General features: G+C 37.2%; 2 protein-coding genes across 2 annotated transcripts; both read left to right on the top strand.

Annotated features, from left to right (window-relative positions):
- Positions 1-4,178: 4,178 nt before the first annotated feature.
- Positions 4,179-9,133, top strand: LOC310945044 (5-hydroxytryptamine receptor 3A-like; the record flags this gene model as incomplete). The annotated part of the gene is made up of 9 exons (XM_083910985.1): positions 4,179-4,205; positions 4,392-4,446; positions 4,737-4,900; positions 5,075-5,119; positions 5,222-5,328; positions 5,640-5,809; positions 7,622-7,791; positions 8,094-8,304; positions 8,940-9,133. The coding sequence occupies 9 exons, from the start codon at positions 4,179-4,181 to the stop codon at positions 9,131-9,133; spliced, it is 1,143 nt and encodes a 380-aa protein (XP_083767111.1).
- Positions 9,134-9,304: 171 nt separating this feature from the next.
- On the top strand, positions 9,305-17,652 carry LOC310945043 (5-hydroxytryptamine receptor 3E-like; the record flags this gene model as incomplete). The annotated part of the gene is made up of 8 exons (XM_083910984.1): positions 9,305-9,541; positions 11,227-11,311; positions 12,161-12,324; positions 13,683-13,779; positions 14,916-15,079; positions 15,913-16,123; positions 17,039-17,248; positions 17,369-17,652. The coding sequence occupies 8 exons, from the start codon at positions 9,305-9,307 to the stop codon at positions 17,650-17,652; spliced, it is 1,452 nt and encodes a 483-aa protein (XP_083767110.1).
- Between the last annotated feature and the right edge of the window lie 5,755 nt (positions 17,653-23,407).

Here is a 23,407-nt window from a genome sequence, read left to right as displayed (position 1 = left end):
AAATTAAAGGTTAGGGTTAAGGGTATAAGTTAATGCCATGCCATGCACTCTGCACTTTGAACGTTTTTATAGAGTTATTTTGCCAAAGAAATAAGGATATATAATATTTTGGCAAAAATGTCATAACAAAGATTCTATTTTCATTTTGTAAACAGGATGGAGGATACCTCAAATCACTCTCTTTCTCCTTCTATTCACCTTTGGTGACCTTTGGAAGTTAATGATTTGGGTCAACCATCTGACATTTAAACCCAGATATAATTTCTTTTGCCAAAGCATCTCCGCTTTGAAATGTTTCTATGGCCAAAACTTCCACTGGAACTTAGTTGGTTGTCAACATGTTATATTTCTTTTGTCATTTTCAAGGTTCGACTGCACCAAGTGTGGAAGAGGCTGGTCCTCTAACAGGGTGATGGTGGTCTGCCACATGCGCCTGGGAAACGGTAAGGGCACTGTGAAGGTGAGGCCCTCCCGTCAGAACTGCAAGGTGTGCAGCGAAGCCCCGATGGAGATACCCAGCATCTCCTCAGAGAACATCAAAACCCTCCTGATGAACCTGGTTGAGAAGATAAGAATAAAATGCTACAATGAAAATCTGGGCAGGAAGAAGAGGCATTTTAGAAGCTTTGATGGCAACAACCCCCATGAGCCTAAGCACTGTGAGGCCTGTATGCAAGGCATCTGTCCAAGGAAATAAGCTTGTGTTGCCTTTAAGTCAGCCTTTTTTGTAAATAAATACATACAATTTTATTTATATAGGCTGCCTAGAGTTTTAATTAAGCTTTATGTCTAAACTCATAAGAGCAACGCATCAGTTGTACTGTTTAGGAGTCCCTCCTGCCATACTGTTACATTGTATTGCTCCCATCATTTTTATATGATGAAGTGCATATAAGCTTTCATATACAGTATATTCATGTTTGTTGTTTCTTTCTATAAAATATTTGTCTGCAAAAACATTAAACCAGCCTTCTTGTGAACAGAAATGTTTCTGATAAATAAAGCATATACAGGCAATAAACTGAATGGATTTATGATTTGTTATGTGTGTATTTTCTGTTTTTAAATAAATAGGTTTAAATCATTATTAGACTATTGGTATATAATAGTTATTTAGGTAAACTGATCTGTAAACAGGACAATACTTTTTTCTCAACTCATATTTAAATGAGAAAATTAATAAGTATTCTATTGTTTAAATATATTTTCAATATTAGAAATAATAATTGGACATGTGCAGGAAAGAAATGTTACTGTAATTGTAAATGTAAATTGCACATATATCTAGTACATACATACATACATACATACATACATACATACATACATAGTAGACAAGGCAGCATCACACCAACCAGTCAGTGTTGCATGAATAAATACACCTGTAAAACATTTCAGTTTCCTTTCTCATGTAATCTTACATTAGTGAGTGCATTTAAGTCTTTATGAAACACAAAATGATTGTACTTCAGTTAGTTCACACTAATCACATGTATTATGTGTATGATATTAGTAAATGAAAAGTTAACTTTTAGTTGACTTCAAGCCAGCGATAATCTTAAGGCACCTTCACTCCCCAAACACACACAAATCAGTTACAGTTTCATGACATGAGCTTCTCATCATCAGTGTGCATATACTGTGGGTTCAGTCTGGTGACCAAATCAAAACAAACAAGACTCGAAACTTAAGGAAACCAGTTTTACACTTTTAAGTTTCACTTCCCAGAATTTGATATTAGCTGAGTCACAGTCTCTCAACCTACAGTAGGCACCAGTCATTCTAACAAGTTGTTTGTATACCGTGCAGATCAGCTGTCAGTGTTTTGTCTCGCTGTCCTATCTGTTCTGTTTTTCTGTCCTCAGCCACTGACACCACTGACACTGGCAGGATGGAAGACTGGACACGTCTCTTCCAGATGAAAGCAAACGATCTTGAACCAGAAGACTCCTGGTGTCTGCAGTTTGATGAAAGTATTGTGCCCGACTGCCCAAACTTGGGCTGGGAGCAGTACATTAGGAACACCTGTGCAAGGTCAGTGTGCTGGACTACTGTTAGCACTGTAGATGTTGTTTAAATACAGTATGGTATATATGAGTTTAATGTACATTACAGTATAATGGCTGCATTTGGTCCATTAGGGCTTATACGTTATTATATTTCTTTGTACTACTTAAAGGTTCTACATATGAGATTTTGTTTGTTGTACATCAATATTACAGCTACTGTTATTGCGGATTATTACAACAAATATTTGCTACTGTATGTCAACAGCCATTTGTTTTAGTCTGAGATGCTGGTGGACACATAGAACCTGTAATTGTGTACAAACAAAACTTAATAAAAGTAAAGTATAAAAAGGATAAAAGTTAGTTTTGGATTAAGGACATTATTGTAAATTAAAACCATATCCAGTGTGACAAAAGCTGAGTTATGTTAGAGATAAAGAAAAAATAATGTCATTGGTACGACTATAGGTTTTAGTCCAGAGAAAGAGTCTCATTTTGTCAAAGGGCCAGTTAAGACTTTCTTTAATTTGGGTCCTCTGTCATTTAAGGTTCAAATGCACCAAGTGTGGGAGAGGCTGGCCTTCCAACAGGGTGATGGTGGTCTTCCACATGTGCCTGACAAACGGACAGGGCATTGTCAAGGTGAGGCGCTTCCGTCAGAACTGCAAGATGTGCAGCGACGCTCCAATGGAGAGCCCCAGCATCACCTCCGAGAACATCGACATCCTCATGGAGAATCTAGTGAAGAAGATAAAGATTAAATGCTACCATGAAGACCTGGGTGAAGGACACAGACCTTTTATAAGCATGGATGTCAAAAGTCCCCATGAGCCTGCTCATTGTGAGGCCTGTATGAAAGGCATCTGTGCTAGAAATTAAGCTTGCATTGCCTTCAAGTCAGCAGCTTTGTTTATTTAATCTAATTTAAAGTAATGTTTTTCTCTGGGTTTTATGCCTAAACTCATATTAGTAAAGTATTAGTTGGATAAGACTTTCCCTCCTGACATTCTGTTTCATTGTATTGAGCCCTCATATTATTATGTATCATATTTACATAAAAATTAGGTGCATATAAGCTTTCTTTTTTTTTCTTGTTGGCAGTCAATAATAATAAAAAATAATCTAAATGTATTTGTTATTTGAAGTGTGAGTATTTTCTGTTTTCAAATAAATTGGTGTGATTTATTTATTATTTAATGTGTAAATAAGGCTTGAAATCTGGATTTTCTTCCTAGAGTAGGTTTTTTTTTCTTTTTTTATGCATGGTAACAGCAACGTGGTAAAGTGTCTATAGTATGAAGGAAGCAATGTAATTTCTAACAGAAGAAATGAAGAAAGAGTGTCGCCCACACCTCCTCATATTTAACACTACATAGCAGATTCAAAGAAAAATCAATGATTGCAGTGGTTTGTCTATGTGACTGACAGGAACAGCACTTGAATAGCCTCAACGGTTCAATTAATTTAGATTACTTACGTTGACTATTTCTGTACATTTGTAATGAACACCAAGTTTGTTAGAGAATCACATTGTGATGACTTGTTGAACAGTAGTTACATAAAGAAAGGTTGATTTGCAGAAGGTTTGTGTGTTGGAGCAAAGTTGTGCAGCTTGGTTCATTTGACAGCAACAGACAACATTAATATAAAATGAAAAAAAGGGTTGGCTGGCAGGACGTTTGGGGTGACACCAGAGGACACATGTTTCTTTATTTGCTTATGAGCAGCAGGTGTGACATTGATGCTGCCGTGGTCAGTCTTCACCATCTGCAAGTCACACACTGCGGTACAATGCATTAACTGTGGTTTATCTTTGTTTTGTATGAAACCACCTGCAGGGAAAGTAGCTGCCGTGCAGACTTTTCCATTTCCCAAATAATTTGCAAGGGGTTTGTCCACATCACGCTCGGTTTACACTGGCATTTTGTATATCTTGGTCACTAAGGCTGAATTTAGTCTTGCAAGGGTGAGTTTGCCAGGTAAGTGGTGGGTATGCCTTGGGCAGTAGTTATTTATGGATAGATGACTCTCTTGTTCACACAATTGAAAACTAAAAGCGAATTATCCCACAAAGCAATGTGATCATTATTCTGTGTCCTCTCCAGACATACTGAGGAACCTGTTTCCATCTGATAACTGTAGAAAGAAAAATATTTAGATCTTGACATCATGATACCCAAGGGAACTACACTGAAGGTAAAGTATCTTTCTGGTGCATATCCTGTGTGTTATGAAGTGATATTTCCAAGGCTTAATACAACACAAGTCATGATAAATCCTCTCTGTAAGTGATAGCCTTTTCCGTAAATAATTAATTATCAATGGCTTTAATGTTTTAAATAAACACTTTAAATAATTATTGTAATTGTTGCTTTATTCTAGTGTCACCCTCCATCAGTCAGGCCCACTGTGGTCATGTTTTTCATTCTTATACCAGGTAAGCCTTTTGGTAACATCTCAAATAATATAACTATTAAAGTCATAGAATGAAAATGTGCAGGGGACTGTGTACTGCATGTACACAATGTAAGTGTGTGCAATATTGTAAAGAAGATTTAATACTTTTGTATTTTGCATGAAACGAGTTAATCGAAATCCCAATTAGTTCTAGAAAATGAAGCTGAGACTTTATTTTTAATCCATTTTGTTAGTTCGTGTTTTGTTGAAAATAAGCCAAGATATGTTTATGATGGGACTTTTGATGGGAGTTTTGAATCTTCTCTTCAGCTGCGGGCAGTGCCATCAAGGTGAACTGCTCTGAGCCGAACCAACCCGCCCTGCTGAAGGCTTTGACTCCAATCTTTAACCTGAGCTCCATACGACCCGTCATGAACATGACCACCTGCACCAACGTCAGCACACACTTCACCATGTATGGGATACTAGGAGTGGTATGTTTAGGCTTACTCTGCCGCTGTCTTAAACCAAATGTAACCTGATTTAAGCCACTTTATGTTTCTGGACTGCACTGAGACTTTCTTTTGGATTTGTGTGGTCACCAGAAAACCCATTAGAAACCACTGCCACTCTTTGTGTGCCTTAAAGCAGCTCTTCTTTTCTTCCAGGACGAAAAGGCTCAACTCCTGCTCACTTACATTTGGCTAAATTATGTAAGTACTTATCTACTTAATCTTCTTGTCTTAGTCAGTAATGTAGGGATAATTGTGGGATGTTACATGCTCTGAGCACTGACACCACTTTTGTTGTTCTAGTGGTGGATGAATGAGTTTGTCAGCTGGGATCCAATCCAGTGTGGCACCGAAATGATTTCTCTTCCCAGAACCAAGTTTTGGGTGCCAGATATTGTGATCAATGAATTGTGAGTATGTATATATTTCCAAACATTATTCAACCTGGAGTGAATTGTGCATTTTTAACACTATTTTCAGCTGCCGATTAACCCGCATTTGGTACTCTAGTCAGGATTGCTGGTAGCAAGAAGGTGTATGTGGGATTGTCTCAAAATAAACTGCTGTGCTCATGTTTGTTGTACAGAAGGTAAACGTCACTTGATAAAACAGGTGACTCATTTCTGTATTTTTAGTACATCAGGTTTTGGTTTAACATGTTATACTTATAAGATGATGAGAAATTTTACTCATAAGATCTCTGCTTGTTGTTGTCTTGCAGTATGGATGAAAACACAGCTCCCTCTGTCCCATATGTGCAACTTCATAGCGATGGTAGGGTGCACGATGCTCTACCGGTCAGAGTTGTCAGCTCCTGTAACCTCAATATCTACACCTTCCCATTCGATATACAAAACTGCACTATGACTTTCAACTCCTACATCCACTATGGTAAGCCACATCACTCGATGTTTCTTTTCCTGTATTTAAAGGAGCTGTTGAAACACTGAAAAACAGTAGGCTGGAATTACACACAGCTTTCACAGTCTGTTCCTCAGTTTGTGAAATACTCCCATTCACTTACATGCAAATGCAGCCGGACTGTCTATATACAAAAGAGAAACTTGGCTTGCAACACACACAGAGCTTGTGAGTGTGAGAGAGTGACTTAATTCTCTGCTCAATATGTCATTACTCCACTATAAATTTACATAGAAAATATTTGTTTGCTGTTATAATGTATTAAATGCTGGGAACAGCTCATGTAAAGTTGAAGCTGAAACTGTGAATAACTCATGTGCCCCTGCTTTCACCTGTTGCTCTCTGATTACGCATAATGGCATCTTCATGGCCACCCTTAAATAAACCATAAGAGCCGAGGAGTCTCAAATGCAGTATCGATGACTGTTCATGGACTCTGATCAAACTGTCAAACTAGGCAGCACTGATCAAATATAAATCAAGATTATGTATTATGTACCGTATGACTCATTTGTGCTGGTCAACCAGTGGGCAGGGCTTGGCTTGATTTTGTCACTAACTTTCTCATTTCACAGCAGTTCACTAAAATATGTTTCTGAAAACACCAGAATACACCAGAAATAGACAATACAGTAATAGAATGTTGATTCATATTATTCAGCGCTGCCTAGTTTCACAGTTAAATCGGACTTCACAAGCAGTCATTAACACTGCATCGTGGTTGAATCTTGCAAATGCCATTAGGATCATTCAGGGAGCAGCAGGTGGATGAAGAGGTGCATGACTTTTTCACAGATACTCTGTCTCATACAAGCCCCAACCACAGCGATTTCCTGGTTGATCCAATAAGAAAGTGCCAAAAATTGCAGTTCAACGAGTGTGCGCTAGGGACAGGTCTCATAATAGAGCAATTTCTAATTAACCCCAATGTTAAATAGACCGTTTTCACAGCATAATTAAACTTATTCAAGACTTGGTACAAAAAAAACATTCTAGTCTGTATTCATAGGCCATATCTCCATGACAAAACCGAGGAGGGTGAATTTTTTTGTACCAAGGTAGTTTTTATTTTTTTGGAGGTTAAAAGTCATAAATAAATTGAGGCTCGGCCTAATAGACACATCTCCCTCCCCTCCCCCCACTCTCTTTTTTTTAAGAGGAAATGAGGCAAATGAGTCAAAGTTTGACAGGAGGGTGTCTCCCGAGGCGATTATGATTGGATCAATTTGAGAGAACGGACCTCGACGGAGAGGCTACGTCCATTTTTTATACAGTCTATGATTTCATAGTGCTGTCAGGATATAGTGACAGTGTCAGCATATATTAGAACAAAAAAAAAAGTTACTGACTACTTCAATAACTTCTGCATGCCAGTTTGAACAAAATCCACAAAATAATGTAAGAAGCAGTAAGTTTTTCCTTTATGTAAGCAATAATGCATGTTGAAACACCATGTCTGATGTCAGCTTCTATTTTGGGACACCAAGAGTACATTTTTTGTGTATTGTGCTTAATAAAGTTGTTTTTGGTGAAGTAACTGAAAGTTATACTTTAACTGTTTTTCTGGACAACTGTTTTATTGTTGATGCAGTAAAAATAAATGCTGTTTTAGAGTTACTGAAAAAAATTATTGACCTTGTGACCTCAGAGTTTGGATGATTAATTGATGAACAGATGGGAAGGAGGATTATCTATTGCCAGTGACGGACGGCAAATACTATACTTCTGTAATGTGGCCTTGACTTAATGGGATAATATACTTCTCTATTCTTCTCTCCCCAGCGAGGGACATACAGATTTTTCTGAATCCTAAATGGGATGGAGATAGCATCACAAAGAATTCCAAGAATGTGATGACCACTATGGGGGAGTGGGAGCTGCTGGATATTAACACCCACAAAAGTGACCCAGGACTTATAAATGGTGTTGACATTGATACACTTGAATTTCATGTAGGTTTACATTAATGTCTTTAAATTGCATTTCAGCCTCAGATTCTAAGAATATATGTTTGGGTTGGAAGTGAATCTATGTTTTAGAATTTCTTATTTGGTTATTTCGTCTAAAACGTTTGACCCGCATTTGTCCAACACACTTAGAAACAGCACTGCCGTTCAAATCCTTAATTGTTCAATTACAGTAAAGATCCTGTATGGGGACCGAGTCATGAGAACAGTATTTCACAGCAAAAAAATTCTTGTTTTCAAATATGCGCAGAAAAGGTACCCGACTGTTTTGTTAATTCAATCTGCAGGTCAGAGTGAGACGCCGGGCCACCCTCTATGTAGTGAACCTGCTGATCCCCAGCTGTTTCCTCATCACAGTGGACCTCTTCAGCTTCCTGCTGCCTCCCCAGAGTGTGGACAGGTCCTCCTTCAAGATGACCCTCATCCTGGGCTACACTGTCTTCCTGCTCATCATGAACGACCTGCTGCCTGTCACTGGAAATACCATACCTCTTATAAGTAAGTGGTATTTAGATTAGGCAAACTGTATTTATTGAAACATTTTACTTATGTATCCTGCTTTAAAATGAGATTGTTGTATTCTGTTGTTGCTGTAGTTGTTACTGGAAATAATTATAAATCTTTTGACTCCTCAAGTTGCTGTGCGAGGTGTGTAAGCTTCCAGCAATCTTATGGTCACAAGTGCAAAGAATGATGTAATCATAATGAGCCTTCTATCTTCAAACTATTACACGCAAATCAATGAATGAGATAACCATTAATATAGAGTGTATCTGCATGAGTCTAAAAGGGAAAAAAAATAAGGATCTGTGGTCCTCAGTGGACCATTTGCCATAATTAAGCTTTCATTCATTGCAGAAGCATTCACCCTTCAAAAAGATCATAAGGACATGGGGCTTTGGGGCAGGTAGCGTGAACAAGTACTAAACCTGGCTGCAATTGTGATTCCCCTGCCTCATTCCATAAACAGATACAGTGTTCAGATTTACATGTGCAGTAATTAACATATCTATTTCCAGAAGGGGCACAGAGAGGTGTTCATGTTTGACGAGCACAGGCAGCTCTCCTCCTGTTGAATGTACAGTAAATAATATAACACACTGTCAAACCTCTCCCTTGTCTGATTCTATCAGATGTGTTCTTCTGTCTCTGCCTGGCTCTGATGGTTGCCAGTCTACTGGAAACTATCCTCATCACCAACCTGCTGTGTGGCTCGGCTGACTTCTCCCCTGTCCCTCACTGGATCCAAGTGCTTGTTCTACAAATTCTTGGCCGTCTCGTTTGCCTTCCATACAAGCCTAAAGAAGAAAGAGATTCAGGTGGTTAAATATATGAAAGAAATGTAGAAAAGTATGATTACAGACAATTACTGCATATACAGTTCAAAGTAAATGGGATGGATCTATATGATTGTTTATCCACACTCCACCATACTGAAGGAGTAAAAGTAATGATCATTTTTACATTTTCAACCTTCTTTTTACCTTGAAACCTAGACATGAAACTCAATGCTGTCGTGGCACAGCCAAAAGGTGCTGATGTGCTCCCAAAGGAGAGGGGTCAGGCTGTTGAGGACAAGGCCGTGCTGGAGCTGAGGAGCCTAGGCAAGGACCTCCAGGCCATCCGCCTCCAGGTCCACAAGCAGCTGGGCGGAAGCCAGAGCTCTGAGGAGTGGATCCAGGTGGGTTTCATCATTGACCGCCTGCTGTTCGGCCTCTACATCCTCTTCATATCAGTCAGCTTTATTACCATTGTCATTATCTGGGCGAACTCATACAGTCAGTAATCAACTGCTGTCTGTTTTAAGTGGCTCTGCTAGTGACTCATACGTTTGATGAATTTGGATCAACGCATGATCATTTTGCTGTTTTGTTTTGAGCCAAGACATTTATACGTATTCTAAAGTTATTGTATTACTGGTAATCATAGAAAAAATGTCATTATCATTATTGGACATTAAAATTAACTCTTCTACATTAATAAAACATAGTTCTAAACCATTTGTGTTATATTGTGCCATTCTAAAATGGAAGACACCCTTGTATGCAAAAATAAAATGACTTCAAAACGTTTATTCAGTTTTCGATTGACATTCATTTCAAACAAAAAAATCATGTTCCAATTATTTTCCTATTTATTTATTGATATTGAATCATATATTCTATCATAGATTCGTTTTACACAAACCAACTCTTTAAAACTACATAATATAAATAAATAAATATTTGTTTTCAAGTTCATAGTAACACAGAGTGAACAAATCGTTTGACACACTAAAAAGGGTACGATACACGTCCAAAACCATGTGGACAACCATTCACAAAATTTTGGAACATTGCTTCAGGAAATAGTGAGGCCACACACTGATGTCTGAAGGTTTCATACAGGTTAGGGCAAGGGCTATTTGCCATACTTTTGGCAATATATTATATATATCTTGTATCCAAACTCCTATAAAATATATGTACCCCCATGAGATGTCCTAATAAGTCAATTCTACTCCAAACATCTAAAAACAAATTCCAATACATTTGAAATTCTACCCTGTAGTTTTAAAATAAATATCATGTATTTAACTATCTGAATATGCAGAACTGGCAGAATGTATTGTAAGCATTATGCATGTAGGTAAACAACATATCTGTAAGTGTTTTGTAATACAAAAATCTACTAATCCACACTAATTGATCTCCCATTAATGTTGGCAATCTTGAAAATTCACACTTTACCTTTGGATTTTAAATTGAACAAAACACCTCTTTTATATCTGGATATATTCTGATGGTTTTCCAGTGTTGGGACTGTGTGGGATTTGGGTCTTTTCAGACATGTCTCATTTCAAGTACAGTGACATTGCATACTTATCCAGATCATGTCTGGATTTGCCACCTAAAATGTGTGTAGACAACTCTACAGGACAGTTACAGGACAGCCCTAACCAACAGCATACCACTGAAACTAACAACCGCCTTTGACCCAATGTTAATGTTTTTAGTGCTGCCCGCTGAAAGTCAAGCCTTCTAAGGTTCTATTCATCTTCATCTCTGTGCTCATGCTTGGTAAGTACAGCTCCTACTGTATGATATAGCATGAAAATATATCAATCTCCTACTTGTTATCGATTTCTAGTTAATTATCTCACAGTTATGATTCAAGCCAGTATGCCTGGTATCCTAACATATAAAGGAAATCAAAAGGTTTTGAATTAAGTGAGGCATTGTACTGTTTTGGCAAAAGGAGGTCACTTTCTGCAAACCAAGTCAAGTCAAGGAATATATATATATTTATTTAACATTATAACTTATTTTATCAGTAGATTTGGTCTATCTACAGGAGCCCTAAGAGGCAAGTGAGAAGAAAAAAAATAATTCTGGTGATCCATTTTCTGTCTGATCTCAAATGTTTTCTCCCGTGTTAAAGACAAAAAGGTTTTGCCAGGATAATGTCATGAACGGTGCGGGGAATAACTTCGTGGAGCGAGACCCAAATGCAGACACAGACACAAGTACGATTTAGATGAATATTTAATAGAAAAACAAATAACAAACAATATCCAGGGAACAGGGAAAACAGGTACGGGGTCCGTGTGTAGATGAGAAAGCACAAACGCGGGGATCAGGAGACAAACAAGGACGGGTGGTGGACCAACAGGAACTGTGTGAATGTGAGCCATATCCGGCTATTTATCCAGTAGACGCTGATGAGGGGATGAGCCACAGCTGGGCGGAACCACGCCTACCAGCTCTGCCAGACCAACACAAAGGAAAAGACACAAGCAGGGAGAAACAGACAGAGGGAGACAAATTCAAACGAAAGGAAGAGGGAAGAGCCTGACAGGACAGGGATCTTGACAATTAATCTTTCTTAAATAAGTTTTTATATTATTTTCATTTTCTCCATGCACCCCTACCCCCGTATTCTAGCTAAGGTACATTCTGACAAGGTACATTGAGGGTTAGTAAGTTATGTAACATTACGGCCATGTCTTTTATTTGGCTAAAAATGTATTTTAATCAGCACCCAGAGCACAGTGTCATGGGACAACAAATGATCCTGACCTCCAAAAAGACAATTATTTCCTGTTTCAAAATCTTTTTTTCACTTGATCTTAAGTCATAAACACAGGAGAGAAAACAATTTAGATCAGGATTCAAAAATGGATCATCTGTTTTTTCTTCTCATCTGGCTTTCCGGGTTTCCGTAAATAACCTTCCTACTTAAGGTTATGGATTATTAAAACAAACTTGTTTCATCTACACAGTGAAGCAGCAACAGAAAAATACCTTTCTAGCTGCTAGTTGGTGCGGCCAGTCTAGTTAAAAATCATAATGACACATGGATTTTTTCTCCATAGCTCCGTGCAGTTCCTTTATGCTGAACTGCTCTCAACCTAACCCACCTTCCCTTTTGGAGGCTCTCCAACCGGTCCTCAGCCTGAGCTCTATTCGACCTGTTGTGAATACGTCAACCCCCACCAATGTAAGCATTGGCTTCATCCTGTTTGGCATTTTTGGAGTGGTAAGTGACACTATATTTATCTAAAATCAAACCACTGGTAGACCATGTCTGATTGTTTCTTCAAGTGTAAGGAGTTTAATCAACATATCAACTTATTAATAACTGATTCATTTTATTTTATAAAGTTTATTAACTTTCTCTTACTCTGCATTTAACTTTATGTGAGCAATTTAACTGGATTTCATCTTTTTGAGTTTCTATATGGTGTGAAAATGTCTGTAAAGAAGGAATGCAAAAAAAAAATATGAATGTTGGTTCTTTTTTAGGATGAAAAGGCCCAAGTCCTGAAAACGTTTATCTGGCAATATTTAGTAAGTAATTCCCTTACAATCAACTTCTTAGTTTACTAGCAATGATACAATTGTTTATCTCTGTCCAGGCTTGAGAATCCTAAAAACAAAAGTTTGGGTCATAGTGTATGTTTTTGGGCAGATTCTACCTTATATACCAGCAACAGAATACTAGATATTACATGATTTACAGTAATAAACCAAAAAAACAATAAGAAGAGCCCATATATTTTAACCAAACATCACCTGCAAGCTGTCGTTTTATAACGCATGTAGTGAAGTGTGTGTGTGTGTGTGTGTGTGTGTGTGTGTGTGTGTGTGTGTGTGTGTGTGTGTGTGTGTGTGTGTGTGTGTGTGTGTGTGTGTGTGTGTGTGTGTGTGTGTGTGTGTGTGTGTGTGTGTGTGTGTTGTATCTGTGCTGCAGGAATGGAGAAATGAGTTTGTCAGGTGGGACCCAGAACAGTGCGGTTCTTCATGGATTACAATTCCAAGGAAACTGTTCTGGGTACCAGATGTGGTCATCAATGAATTGTAAGTACCATTGAGACTTTATCACTGGCCAGAGCTTGATTGACCATATACTGGTGAATAACCATGATAAATATGTTTTTTTTGGGGACTCAACACAAATTTAATAAATAAACATACAATTAAAGGGGCTGTACTTGTCATTCAAAGCATTAATGTACAGTAGCAAACAACTATTTTCTATGGAAAGATATAGTAAAGTAATGGCGACCTCAGCCGAGAATGAAGTCATACTCCCTCTGTGTTTCTATTGTTTGTTGAGATAGAAGCTCCTTTACTTATTTCATGTATTGGGGTGATATCTGTGTGGAAGCAACTTTCCCCAGTATTTCGAGTAGAGCTCCTTTAACTTAAAAACTTTTTATTTCTTAGTCTATTTACTAAAAGCTGGCCATTCCTTTTCTTACAAAGAAAGTAAATAATACCAATCATATTCACTGGCTTCTTTGTCTTTTCCCGTTCCTTAGTATGGAGAAGAACTCAGCTCCATTTGTCCCATACATGTATCTGTATTCTGATGGCTTTGTGCTTGATGAGCAGCCTGTAAAAGTAATCAGCTCCTGCAGGCTCGACATCTACACATTTCCATTTGACATCCAAAACTGTAGTTTAAGCTTCAACTCCTACTTACATCGGGGTAAGTAGAAACTGATCCAAATCTTGTTTTGTCTTGAACTTACACAATACTTCCATCCGCTCCTGACCCCCCAAAAAGCTGTATAGGTTGATCGTGCAAGCAGCCTATGACCCATATTTACGTGTGTAGTTAGTTAGGAGGTCTAGGCAGTCCATGGGTCAAACAAACATGACTTTCCCCACAGAGAACCACTGTTACAGGGTTATTATAGTAAACAAAAAAGAAAAAAAGCAGTGAAAAAAATTAAATAAATAAAAATCAAACTAAACGAAAACTATATTGCTAGGTTAAAAAACTGATAAAATGAATAAAAAAATAACTGAAATTATTATTATTATTTTTTAGCTATAATATTTCAATACTGAAGAAAGGAGACTTTCGAGACATTAAACCGAAGAAATTAAACCAGCTATGCTGAAAATAAATCAGCTCTGCTGCAATTGCTTCACAGGCTAAAATAGCTTTAAAGGCTAAGATATAGCATTAAACCTTAAGGCCATTCTCCGAACATGTACTTTCTATCTATATGTAGCTACACACTTCTGAAACATTATACTTGGCCCTCACAAAAACATACATTTCTTAAAAAAATTAAACTAAACTATAACTAACAAACACACTATGGAAACGAATTAAAGATAAGATAAAATGGAATCAAAAAGTCCAACCTTAAATAAAACCAAAAAACTAATTGGACATTCTAAACTATTAATCCCTCCGCTTGTGAAATAGGAAGTTGATATTAATGGTTTTTCTCAGTTTTCAACTACAAAAGTACTAATTTAAAGCCAAACGTTAATCTTTTTCAAACCCGGCCAAGTATAGTCGCGGTTAACCCTGTTTAATTGAATGATTGCGTGTTACAGTCACGTGTTTAAAACTGGCTCTGTGTGACCATTTTACAAGATGTAATACTAGCCTATAGTCATAGAAACCGTTTTGGGAATCAGTGGCAAACAATCTAGTCTGTAGTTAATGAGGATGTGTTGATACTTGAGATTTACAGATTGATATGTTGTGGTCATCTTTTTTAATACAAATCTAAATTAAATAGTGCAGATCAGCATTTTCGTAATTGTCAATATAAATGGATGAAATCACACAAAAGCATTGACTGTATTATATTTTTCTTACAGTGACTGATCTGCAGATTAACCTAGAAGACACTGTAGAGTATATGTTAGAATACTCTAAAAAAGTGATGACGACTATGGGTGAGTGGGAACTAGTTGGACTCACAGTAAAGGAACTCCTTCTACCAGCTGGGGATGAAGAAATGTACCAAGAGATTCGCTTCTTTGTAAGGAAATATTGTATACCAATTTGCATAAACAGATTCTAAACATATATTAATGTAGAATCTGTAGGCAACAGAACAAGATTTGGGTAGCATTTGTTGCCCAAGTGGTATTGACCAATCACATTTGAGAAGGCTTTGGTTGAATGCAGCTAAACAGTCCATGTGGAGAGCAAAAGAGAAACACATTGGCCAAAGTGCAATCTTGGAACCCATCAGCTATTGTCTATTTATCTTTTTATTATCATTTTGTTATTGAAAGGCTAAATTGTCATCAGATAAATAGCCATAGCCGACAGGTTCGGAGATTGAGTGTAGACTGTAACTTTATTGTAGTGTTTTATTTTACTTACACACAAGAAAGATAACAGAAAGATTCAGAAGGAGGAAAGGACTTGGAAGTCTTTTGGGAAGTCTTTTAGTCTACATCAAATATTTTACGATATAAAATATACCTACACCTCATACATAGTCATTTGCACATAAATACTGTCTATAAAACCATTATAAGGGCTTTTCACATTGTAGTCTCTAAGTACAGTGTGAAAAGCCCTATACTAGGCATTAAACAGTCCACATGTTTTTTTTTTTTTTTTTACCTATGCTGTCTTGCTTTTTAAATATAGGTTTAAATTTCTATATCAAATCCTGTTTGAAAAAATAATTTTCCAAATACTTCTGCCGTATTAATACTTCTTAGACTTACAAATATTTACAGGAAGTGTAAAATGGAGAAAATACAAAAATATATAAGCTAATTACTAGATGTACTGTGGAAATTAAAACTTGAGAAGTGAGGTTTAACAGCTGCTGTATATCTGGTGGCACTGCTACAGGTGTCAGTGAGGCGTCGACCAACCCTTTATGTGGTGAACCTCCTGATCCCCAGCTGTTTCCTCATCACAGTGGACCTCTTCAGCTTCCTGCTGCCTCCACAGAGTGTGGACCGGTCCCTGTTCAAGATGACCCTCATCCTGGGCTACACCGTTTTCCTTCTCATTATGAATGACCTACTGCCTACGACTGGAAACACCATACCTCTCATAAGTCAGTTGACAATACGTTCTACCAGTGCAAAAATCCCTTGGAGCCTAAAAATCAGAAAATTAAATGATATGGTATTAGTATGGTCACTAGTTATGTCATTTTGGATCACATTCTCACATTTGGGTCTATATTAGGAGGATCCTCCTAAAAGACTCATAAATTATAATTGTAGTCATGAACTCAAATGCTTAAGGCTTTTTTCATTTTTGTTTTTGTTTTGCTTTCCAGTTACAATTTTTGTTAATTTTCACTGCTCTCGTGTACCATTTTCAAAAAGCTAGCAAATAGCTTTAAATATAGTCAAGTTTAGCGGCTAAAGTGACAAATTCTTCCCTCAAACGATGGGAACCAAAGCAGAGCCAAAAGGCAAATTAATGAATATTGGACGTACATTCATCAGGACAGACACACAACTCTAAATAAATGCTAGTGTTAGTCCATAGCTGCTGCTTTGATGGCGCAATTGCCCTATTATTGCCCTATTTTTAAAGATATAAGTTGCAAAGCTGTTAACAAGGGCATAAAAATACTTACAAGAAGGCAATCATGGAAGTAACAAAATACATAACATTACACAGTAACACAAAGTATAGACCTGTTCCATACAAGTCAACTAAACACCTGTCTAAACAGGTACAGTATGTCTTAATCCGCCTTTTAAAAGAAACCACAGACTGGTCGGGTGCAGGCACCGCGTTCCATAGTTCAGGTGTTACAGACTCAAAAGCTCGATCCCCACGGGTCTTAAGGTGGGTACATGGGAGAGACAGCAAATTGATTGAAAAATTGTATCTAAAAAGAGTGTGCCGACTTGTCTGCCTGGATTTAACTTGTCTGTGACTCAGCTTTGTGGAGATTTTAAAAGATTTTAAGCAATTTTTAGTTTTAAAGCATGTATTATTATTTTCATCCCAGACGTGTTCCTTGGTCTGTGCCTGGCTTTGATGGTGGCTAGTCTACTGGAGACTATCCTTATCACAAACTTGCTGTGTGGCTCTGTTCACTACCCTCCAGTCCCTCACTGGGTCAGAGTGTTTGTTCTTCACATCCTTGGCAACCTGGTATGGCTTTCTCCAATGCCCAGAGATCTAGAAGACACAGTCATCCAAAATTCTGGCGCACAAGGTATGTCAGACCTGGGATGCGGTTTTACACAGCTGCAGTCTTAATGCAGAAAATCTTTGCACAGACCAATATAAACAGTCACGGTTGCCATCACCTCCCTCCTCATCTCCTGTGCAACAGAAACGACAGTCTCCTCTCTGGCGGCAGAGGACAGCGAGGCTCCAGAACAGAAGGGAAGGCTGAATGAGGTCAAGGCCCTGCAAGAGCTAAAGAACCTGGGCAGGCACATCCAAGCCATCCGCCTCCAGCTTGAGAAGCAGCTGGGCAGAAGCCAGAGCTCTGAGGAGTGGATCCAAGTGGGTTTCATCATTGACCGCCTGCTGTTCAGCCTCTACATCCTCTTTATATCAGTCAGCTTCATTACCATCATCGTCATCTGGATGCAGTCATACAACACATCCTGACTTTGCTTTTAAGTTTGTCTGTTATTGAGGACGATTTTTTTTCTGAATTAGTATTTGTTAATATGCTGTCCTCATATTCCAATTCTAAGTCAATCATTACTAAGCTTATAAGAAATTATAAGCTTAGTATAAGAAAAGATGGTTGATTTTATTTAATTTGAAAAGTAATATTTCATCACACCTAAACTGCCCTTTTCAAAATGAATTTAAATGTTTTGTGTTATTTCCCTTTGTATAAAATTATCGTGTTAAATGATATGAAGGTAAATTGAGGCTCAGAAACAATTATCTCCCAGATATTTACACTCCTGTTGACTCGTCTTGTGCATTGACAGACAAGCATAATACACACACAAATTAACATTTGTATTCTTCAAAAAAACATTGGACCTAAGGTGATCAGTCTACCCTGGATGTTCTTGATAAACAGATCAATGCTCATGTGTCTTCAGAATTATATTTTCCACCAACAAAATGATCCTACTGTATGGCTAAATGATTGTGAAATCCGTTTAAAGCTCTAAAGCATTTTAACTGAAGCCATTCTTGATGACATGTATGAATGTAGATAAATGAGTGTCACTCTCAAGAGTGGAAAACACTCTTCTTGTTTCTCTGATCGATTGTTATTGGAAAACGGGAGCCAGGGCTGAGGATATGAGAGAATACATTATGAAAATAAACTGTCCCAGTTATTCTTTTGCATTTCCTATTCATATGAACATGTAATAACACAGTTTAACTGTGTTGTGTAACGGGTGGTGTATGGACCCAATTGCAGTACAAAGGACTCAGAAACAGTGGTAAAAGTTCAAGGGTTTACTCAGACAGGCAAACAGTTTGGAAAACGCTAAACAGGAATCCGGAGAGGTGAGGCTAAACTCTTGGTCAGGGACAGAAGGCTGGGTCGATTTACCAGGATGCAGACAAAGCAGGGAATCCGGGACAGGCGAGGTCGGTACCGGGAAGACAGGCAGAAGAATGCTGGAAAGTCTCACATGGCATAGAACAATCTGGCAAAGGAGTGAGCGTGGAGCTGGTGATTATATGCTGGGCTGATTGCATGTGATAAGAGGCAGCTGTGTGCACAGGTGAGTAGAGTGAACTGACGAGGTGGGTGTGGATCAATGGAAAACTACTGAGGGCTGGATGACTGAACTGTGACATGTTGGCCATTTAAGAAAAAATATTAATTTTGAGAGTAATAAAGCAAGCCACCTTGGTCTTTATGAAAATAATATTGTGTGTGTGTGTTTACAGGATTTACTTGGATTACATTCAGATAGATGACTCAATAAATGCAGAGCAGAAGTGTAAAACCAGATGAGTAGACTGTATAAAGTTGTACACGTTATCCATTACAATCTAAAGCTTTGTCTCAACAATTTTCTATTGTGTTTGAAGCCAAAAGCCTTCAGTGCTATGCTTTGCTCTTTCATTCAATTAAGAAATACTCTTCAGTTCAGATATATCTGATGCTATTGCAGCATCAACACTTACCTCTTTAGGAGTTGTTGTTTTGAATGAACATTCATATAACAAATATAACAAAGATATTTATAACAGCCTGGTCACTTTACTTTACACACTTATTTTATCTCTCTATTTTAAATTTCTCATATTTACTTGTTAACCTATTTTTAATATTACCTCTATTTTTTATCTTAAATTATTGTTCTGTGTTGTTCTGTTATTGTTATGTAAATGTTATTGTTATTGTTATGTTTAGGTTTGTCCTGTTAAATGTTTGGAAACTGTGAGCAAAGCATAAGCCAGAGTCAAAATCTCTGTATGTCCAACATACTTAGATATAAACCTGATTCTGACATTCCCCGGCCAGTAGCTCCTAAAAGGACATCGACTGATGTGAGCTGCTGTCGGACACGAAGGTATTACTTGAAGCCTGCCGAATGGTGCGCAACAAAGCAGCCGCCCCTGTATTCTATGTACGCTCCCAACACCTTGTGAAAGCGCTGCCCTACAGCACTTTCTGCCACTGTCCTATTTACAGTCTTGCCAAAGTTTCGAAAAAAATATTCCCTTTTTGTCCCAGCTCTCTGCTCAGGAAGGCAGTGAAGTTAACAAAAACAGGGATTTATTAATCTCATATCATATCTACTTTTAGTGGATCATAACATGTGGGATTAATCTGCAAATTAAGATAATCTTTTCTATGAACGTCAATTTTTAAGCCACAAAAAAGGCCAAAGTGTGGCTTGCAACAGATTTTGCGGGGCTTGTTTTTAACCAAGCCGATTTAAGGAAATGTTTTTACCTTTGTGATTTGTTGTTGATATCTTGAGGCCCCTACCATTCAGTAAAGAGGAATGGGGAGTTAGCAGTCAATGATGGTATAAAACGGTCAATGAAACAGGTTTTACAAAGTGTGTGAATTATTGCAAACAGGTCCTTGAGCATACAATCATACATGTGCACAAAAAATATTAAGCAGATGGATCCCGTTGTACACAAATAGCTGCAAACAGACCAATACAGCACACACACACACACACACACAGGACCAAACTCATGTTACCCTCCAGGTATATTGACACTCCCTTCTTTGTTAGTTTTCTTTGTCACAAGTAATTTTGAAGGAAAAACCACACATGCCATTTGTTTATTTTTTGCTTTGAAAATTATGGGAAAGTTATGAAGGTGGTTGAGCTGACAGACAAGATGTCAGCATCAAAGAAAGCCGCGCTCATTGTCATCTGTTTTTCATTGCTTCAAGGTAAGGAAAAATCATTTTGAACTACTGAATTAAAGAAAAAGAAAAACTAAAAAGTTCTGTTAAAAGCTGGAAGGAACATATTCTATTGGAGAGCTGTGGTACATTTTAGGTTTTAAGGTATATGTAAGAAAACACAAACTAAACTGAAACCCAATAAATTGTCTGTGTCTTTTCCCAACTTCAACAGTAATAAGAAACAGAAAATCTAATCTACCGGATCACTTAAAAAAAATGAAGAAAAAAAACTGTAGCGTTTAGAAGTGTAAATGATGGTTATATTCAATTTTAAATGGATCAGTGTACTGTGCAACTGATATTAAGAATTTTGATAACAGTTCATCCATTCTGTACAGCAAAGATATATTTCCATTTGAGAAAATACAAAAAACATTAAGATACATTTATTTGGTCTTTCTCATGAATTTAAATGTACTATTTCTATTTTTTAACTCAGGTTTTGTTGCCGCGTTGAACTGTACCAGTCCAACTCCTGAAGCCTTGTTTGATGCATTTGAGAGGGAACTGTTTCCTAGAAAACTACTGCGACCCGTCAAGAAGTTTTCAGATACATTGAACATAACAGTTGAAGTAACTCTAAGAGGAATTTTAGGTGTGGTGAGTCCATGAGTATGTGTATTCATGCCTGCACATAAACAAACATAATTGTATTCATCATTAATAATCACAACATGTCTTATTCTTAGGATGAAAAAGCCCAGTCCTTGACCACATTCATATGGCAAGTCCTGGTAAGTTTCAAAGCATTTGGTTCAGAATTGTTGTTTGTTTCCCTTCTGAAAATTGTCAAAATGCTGAGACATACAATAGGAGGCAAAATCAAGCACAAGAATGATCTTTGTTTCTTTTTACTAATGTAAATAGTCCAACAGAAAGTTGATCAAATGTTGATTATGTGTTAAACATTACATACAACATGTTTTTCTCTGCTTAGAGATAAGACAAAGTTGATATCCTATAATTTTCCATCCATTTAGTCATTTTGAATTATTATTGAAGGCGAAAGAACAGTAAAAATAAATAAAAGTGTCTATGTTCTTTGCATGTTTCATGTCATCGACTGCAACCGTACTTCAGTGTTTTTTTGGAAAACAATAAAAGAGTCATAACTGATGTAATCTCTGATGTAATGTTATACTGTAATGCTGTATTAAAAGAAAATTACCATGACGTTACCATTACATGACATACTGCTGAGTAACGCCCAAGGCTGGGCTTCTTATTGTTTCTTACAGCTGTTTGTTACGACTGGAACAGAAAACAGAAGTTCCAGTTTCACTTTGGCTCTCTTAGTCAGAGAGGAATAAGCCATTTACAGGGTTCGGCCTGTAATAGAAAACTCTGAAAACTCATGGAATTTTAAAATCTAGTCATAGAATTTTGTTATGTTTAATTTAATTGGTACAATAACCTTTACGTTATGTAACATAACATTGAATTTATATCTGTAGCTGTTGATGTAACATGACTTATTATGTGTCAATGCTGACAAGTTTTATTTTCTGTCACATACGTTTTTTAATTGTCTCCCCTCGTTAAGTTTCTCCCTATATGTAAGCCAGTCAGCTAATTTAATGTTTGATTAGAGTTTAAATCTGACCTGATCTGATTGAATAACATACATTAAGTACATGTAATATATAAAGGCTCTAATGACTGATGCAACTTGTCAATGTATTCTCATCAACAGGTTCATAGGATATTGTACAAAAAGTTCTGCACAAAAATTTGTATATCTTACAATATGGGGAATGGAAGTTGATCCAGAGACAGTGACAGACCGGAAGTGGACCCCAACGATTGCTCTTGTTGTTGGTTAGGTTTAGGCACAAAAACTACCGTTGCATGACTGGTTTTAGCCTTCAAAATGTGATGGTTTGGGAATCCACCAGCCTCCTTAAATGGAGATTTGGCTTTCCCCCCCAGTACTACACCCGTGCGTAGAATACACACAAAATAAATATGTGGAATAAACACAAATAACAGTGCATTGCTTTCTTCAGTAACAAAAACATGAAATTTGATTATCCTTGAAAAGTCATGGAAAAGTTTTGAATTGTATGCATGGGAATGTGTGGGAATCCTGTATTTCCGGCCTATACATAAATTATTTGGTGTGGTCTTTCCATGGGATTTGTACACATATATATAATATATATATATATATATATATATATATATATATATATATATATATATATATATATATATACGTATATATATATATATATATATATATATATATATATATAGAGAGAGAGAGAGAGAGAGAGAGAGAGAGAGAGAGAGAGATTATCCTTTACTGTAAGTTAAAGTATCTAAAATATAGTGACACCATTAAAATCGTTTTTTTTCCTCTGTATTATGTAGGAGTGGGATATCGAGGGACTGAGTTGGGATGAGAAGGAATGTGGAACTAAAAGAGTCTCGGTCCCTCGAGAAAAGCTTTGGATCCCAGATGTCATCATCTCAGAGTTGTAAGTTAAAATAGATAAAGATAAAATAGTTATACTGTAGTTTGTATAATTGTTTATTATTAATATGTAATAATAAGTTAACAATACAGACAATAGCTGTGCCCTGTTTTACACATTTGCGGAATTGATTAGTTATTGGTTAGAGAAACAATGAATAGAGTCAGAGTCAGAGTGGAACACTTACTATTTTAATGTGTAATAACCTTTTTTTTTTCCTCCTCTTCTTTTCCAGCATGGACGAGGACAAATCTCCCCGGACTCCCTATCTCTACTTATACAACACAGGTCGTGTATATGATGACAAACCGGTCAGAGTGGTCAGCACCTGCAGATTAATAATCTACACTTTCCCCTTCGATATCCAAAACTGCACGCTGACCTTTGGATCATATCTACACTTTGGTAAACCTATGCATAAAACAATAACTAAATAATATCTTATCAGAAATGCAAGTCCACCCTGAAGTGTAAAAACTGAAGCTGTCCTCATTTGCAGAGGACCACACATTTCACACAGATTGGGCAT

The sequence above is a fragment of the Echiichthys vipera genome (assembly GCF_963691815.1).
Source record: "Echiichthys vipera genome assembly, chromosome: 3".
Classification (NCBI taxonomy): domain Eukaryota; kingdom Metazoa; phylum Chordata; class Actinopteri; order Perciformes; family Trachinidae; genus Echiichthys; species Echiichthys vipera.
Note: the sequence above shows the minus strand (reverse complement) of the source record. Positions and strands in the feature narration are given on the sequence as shown.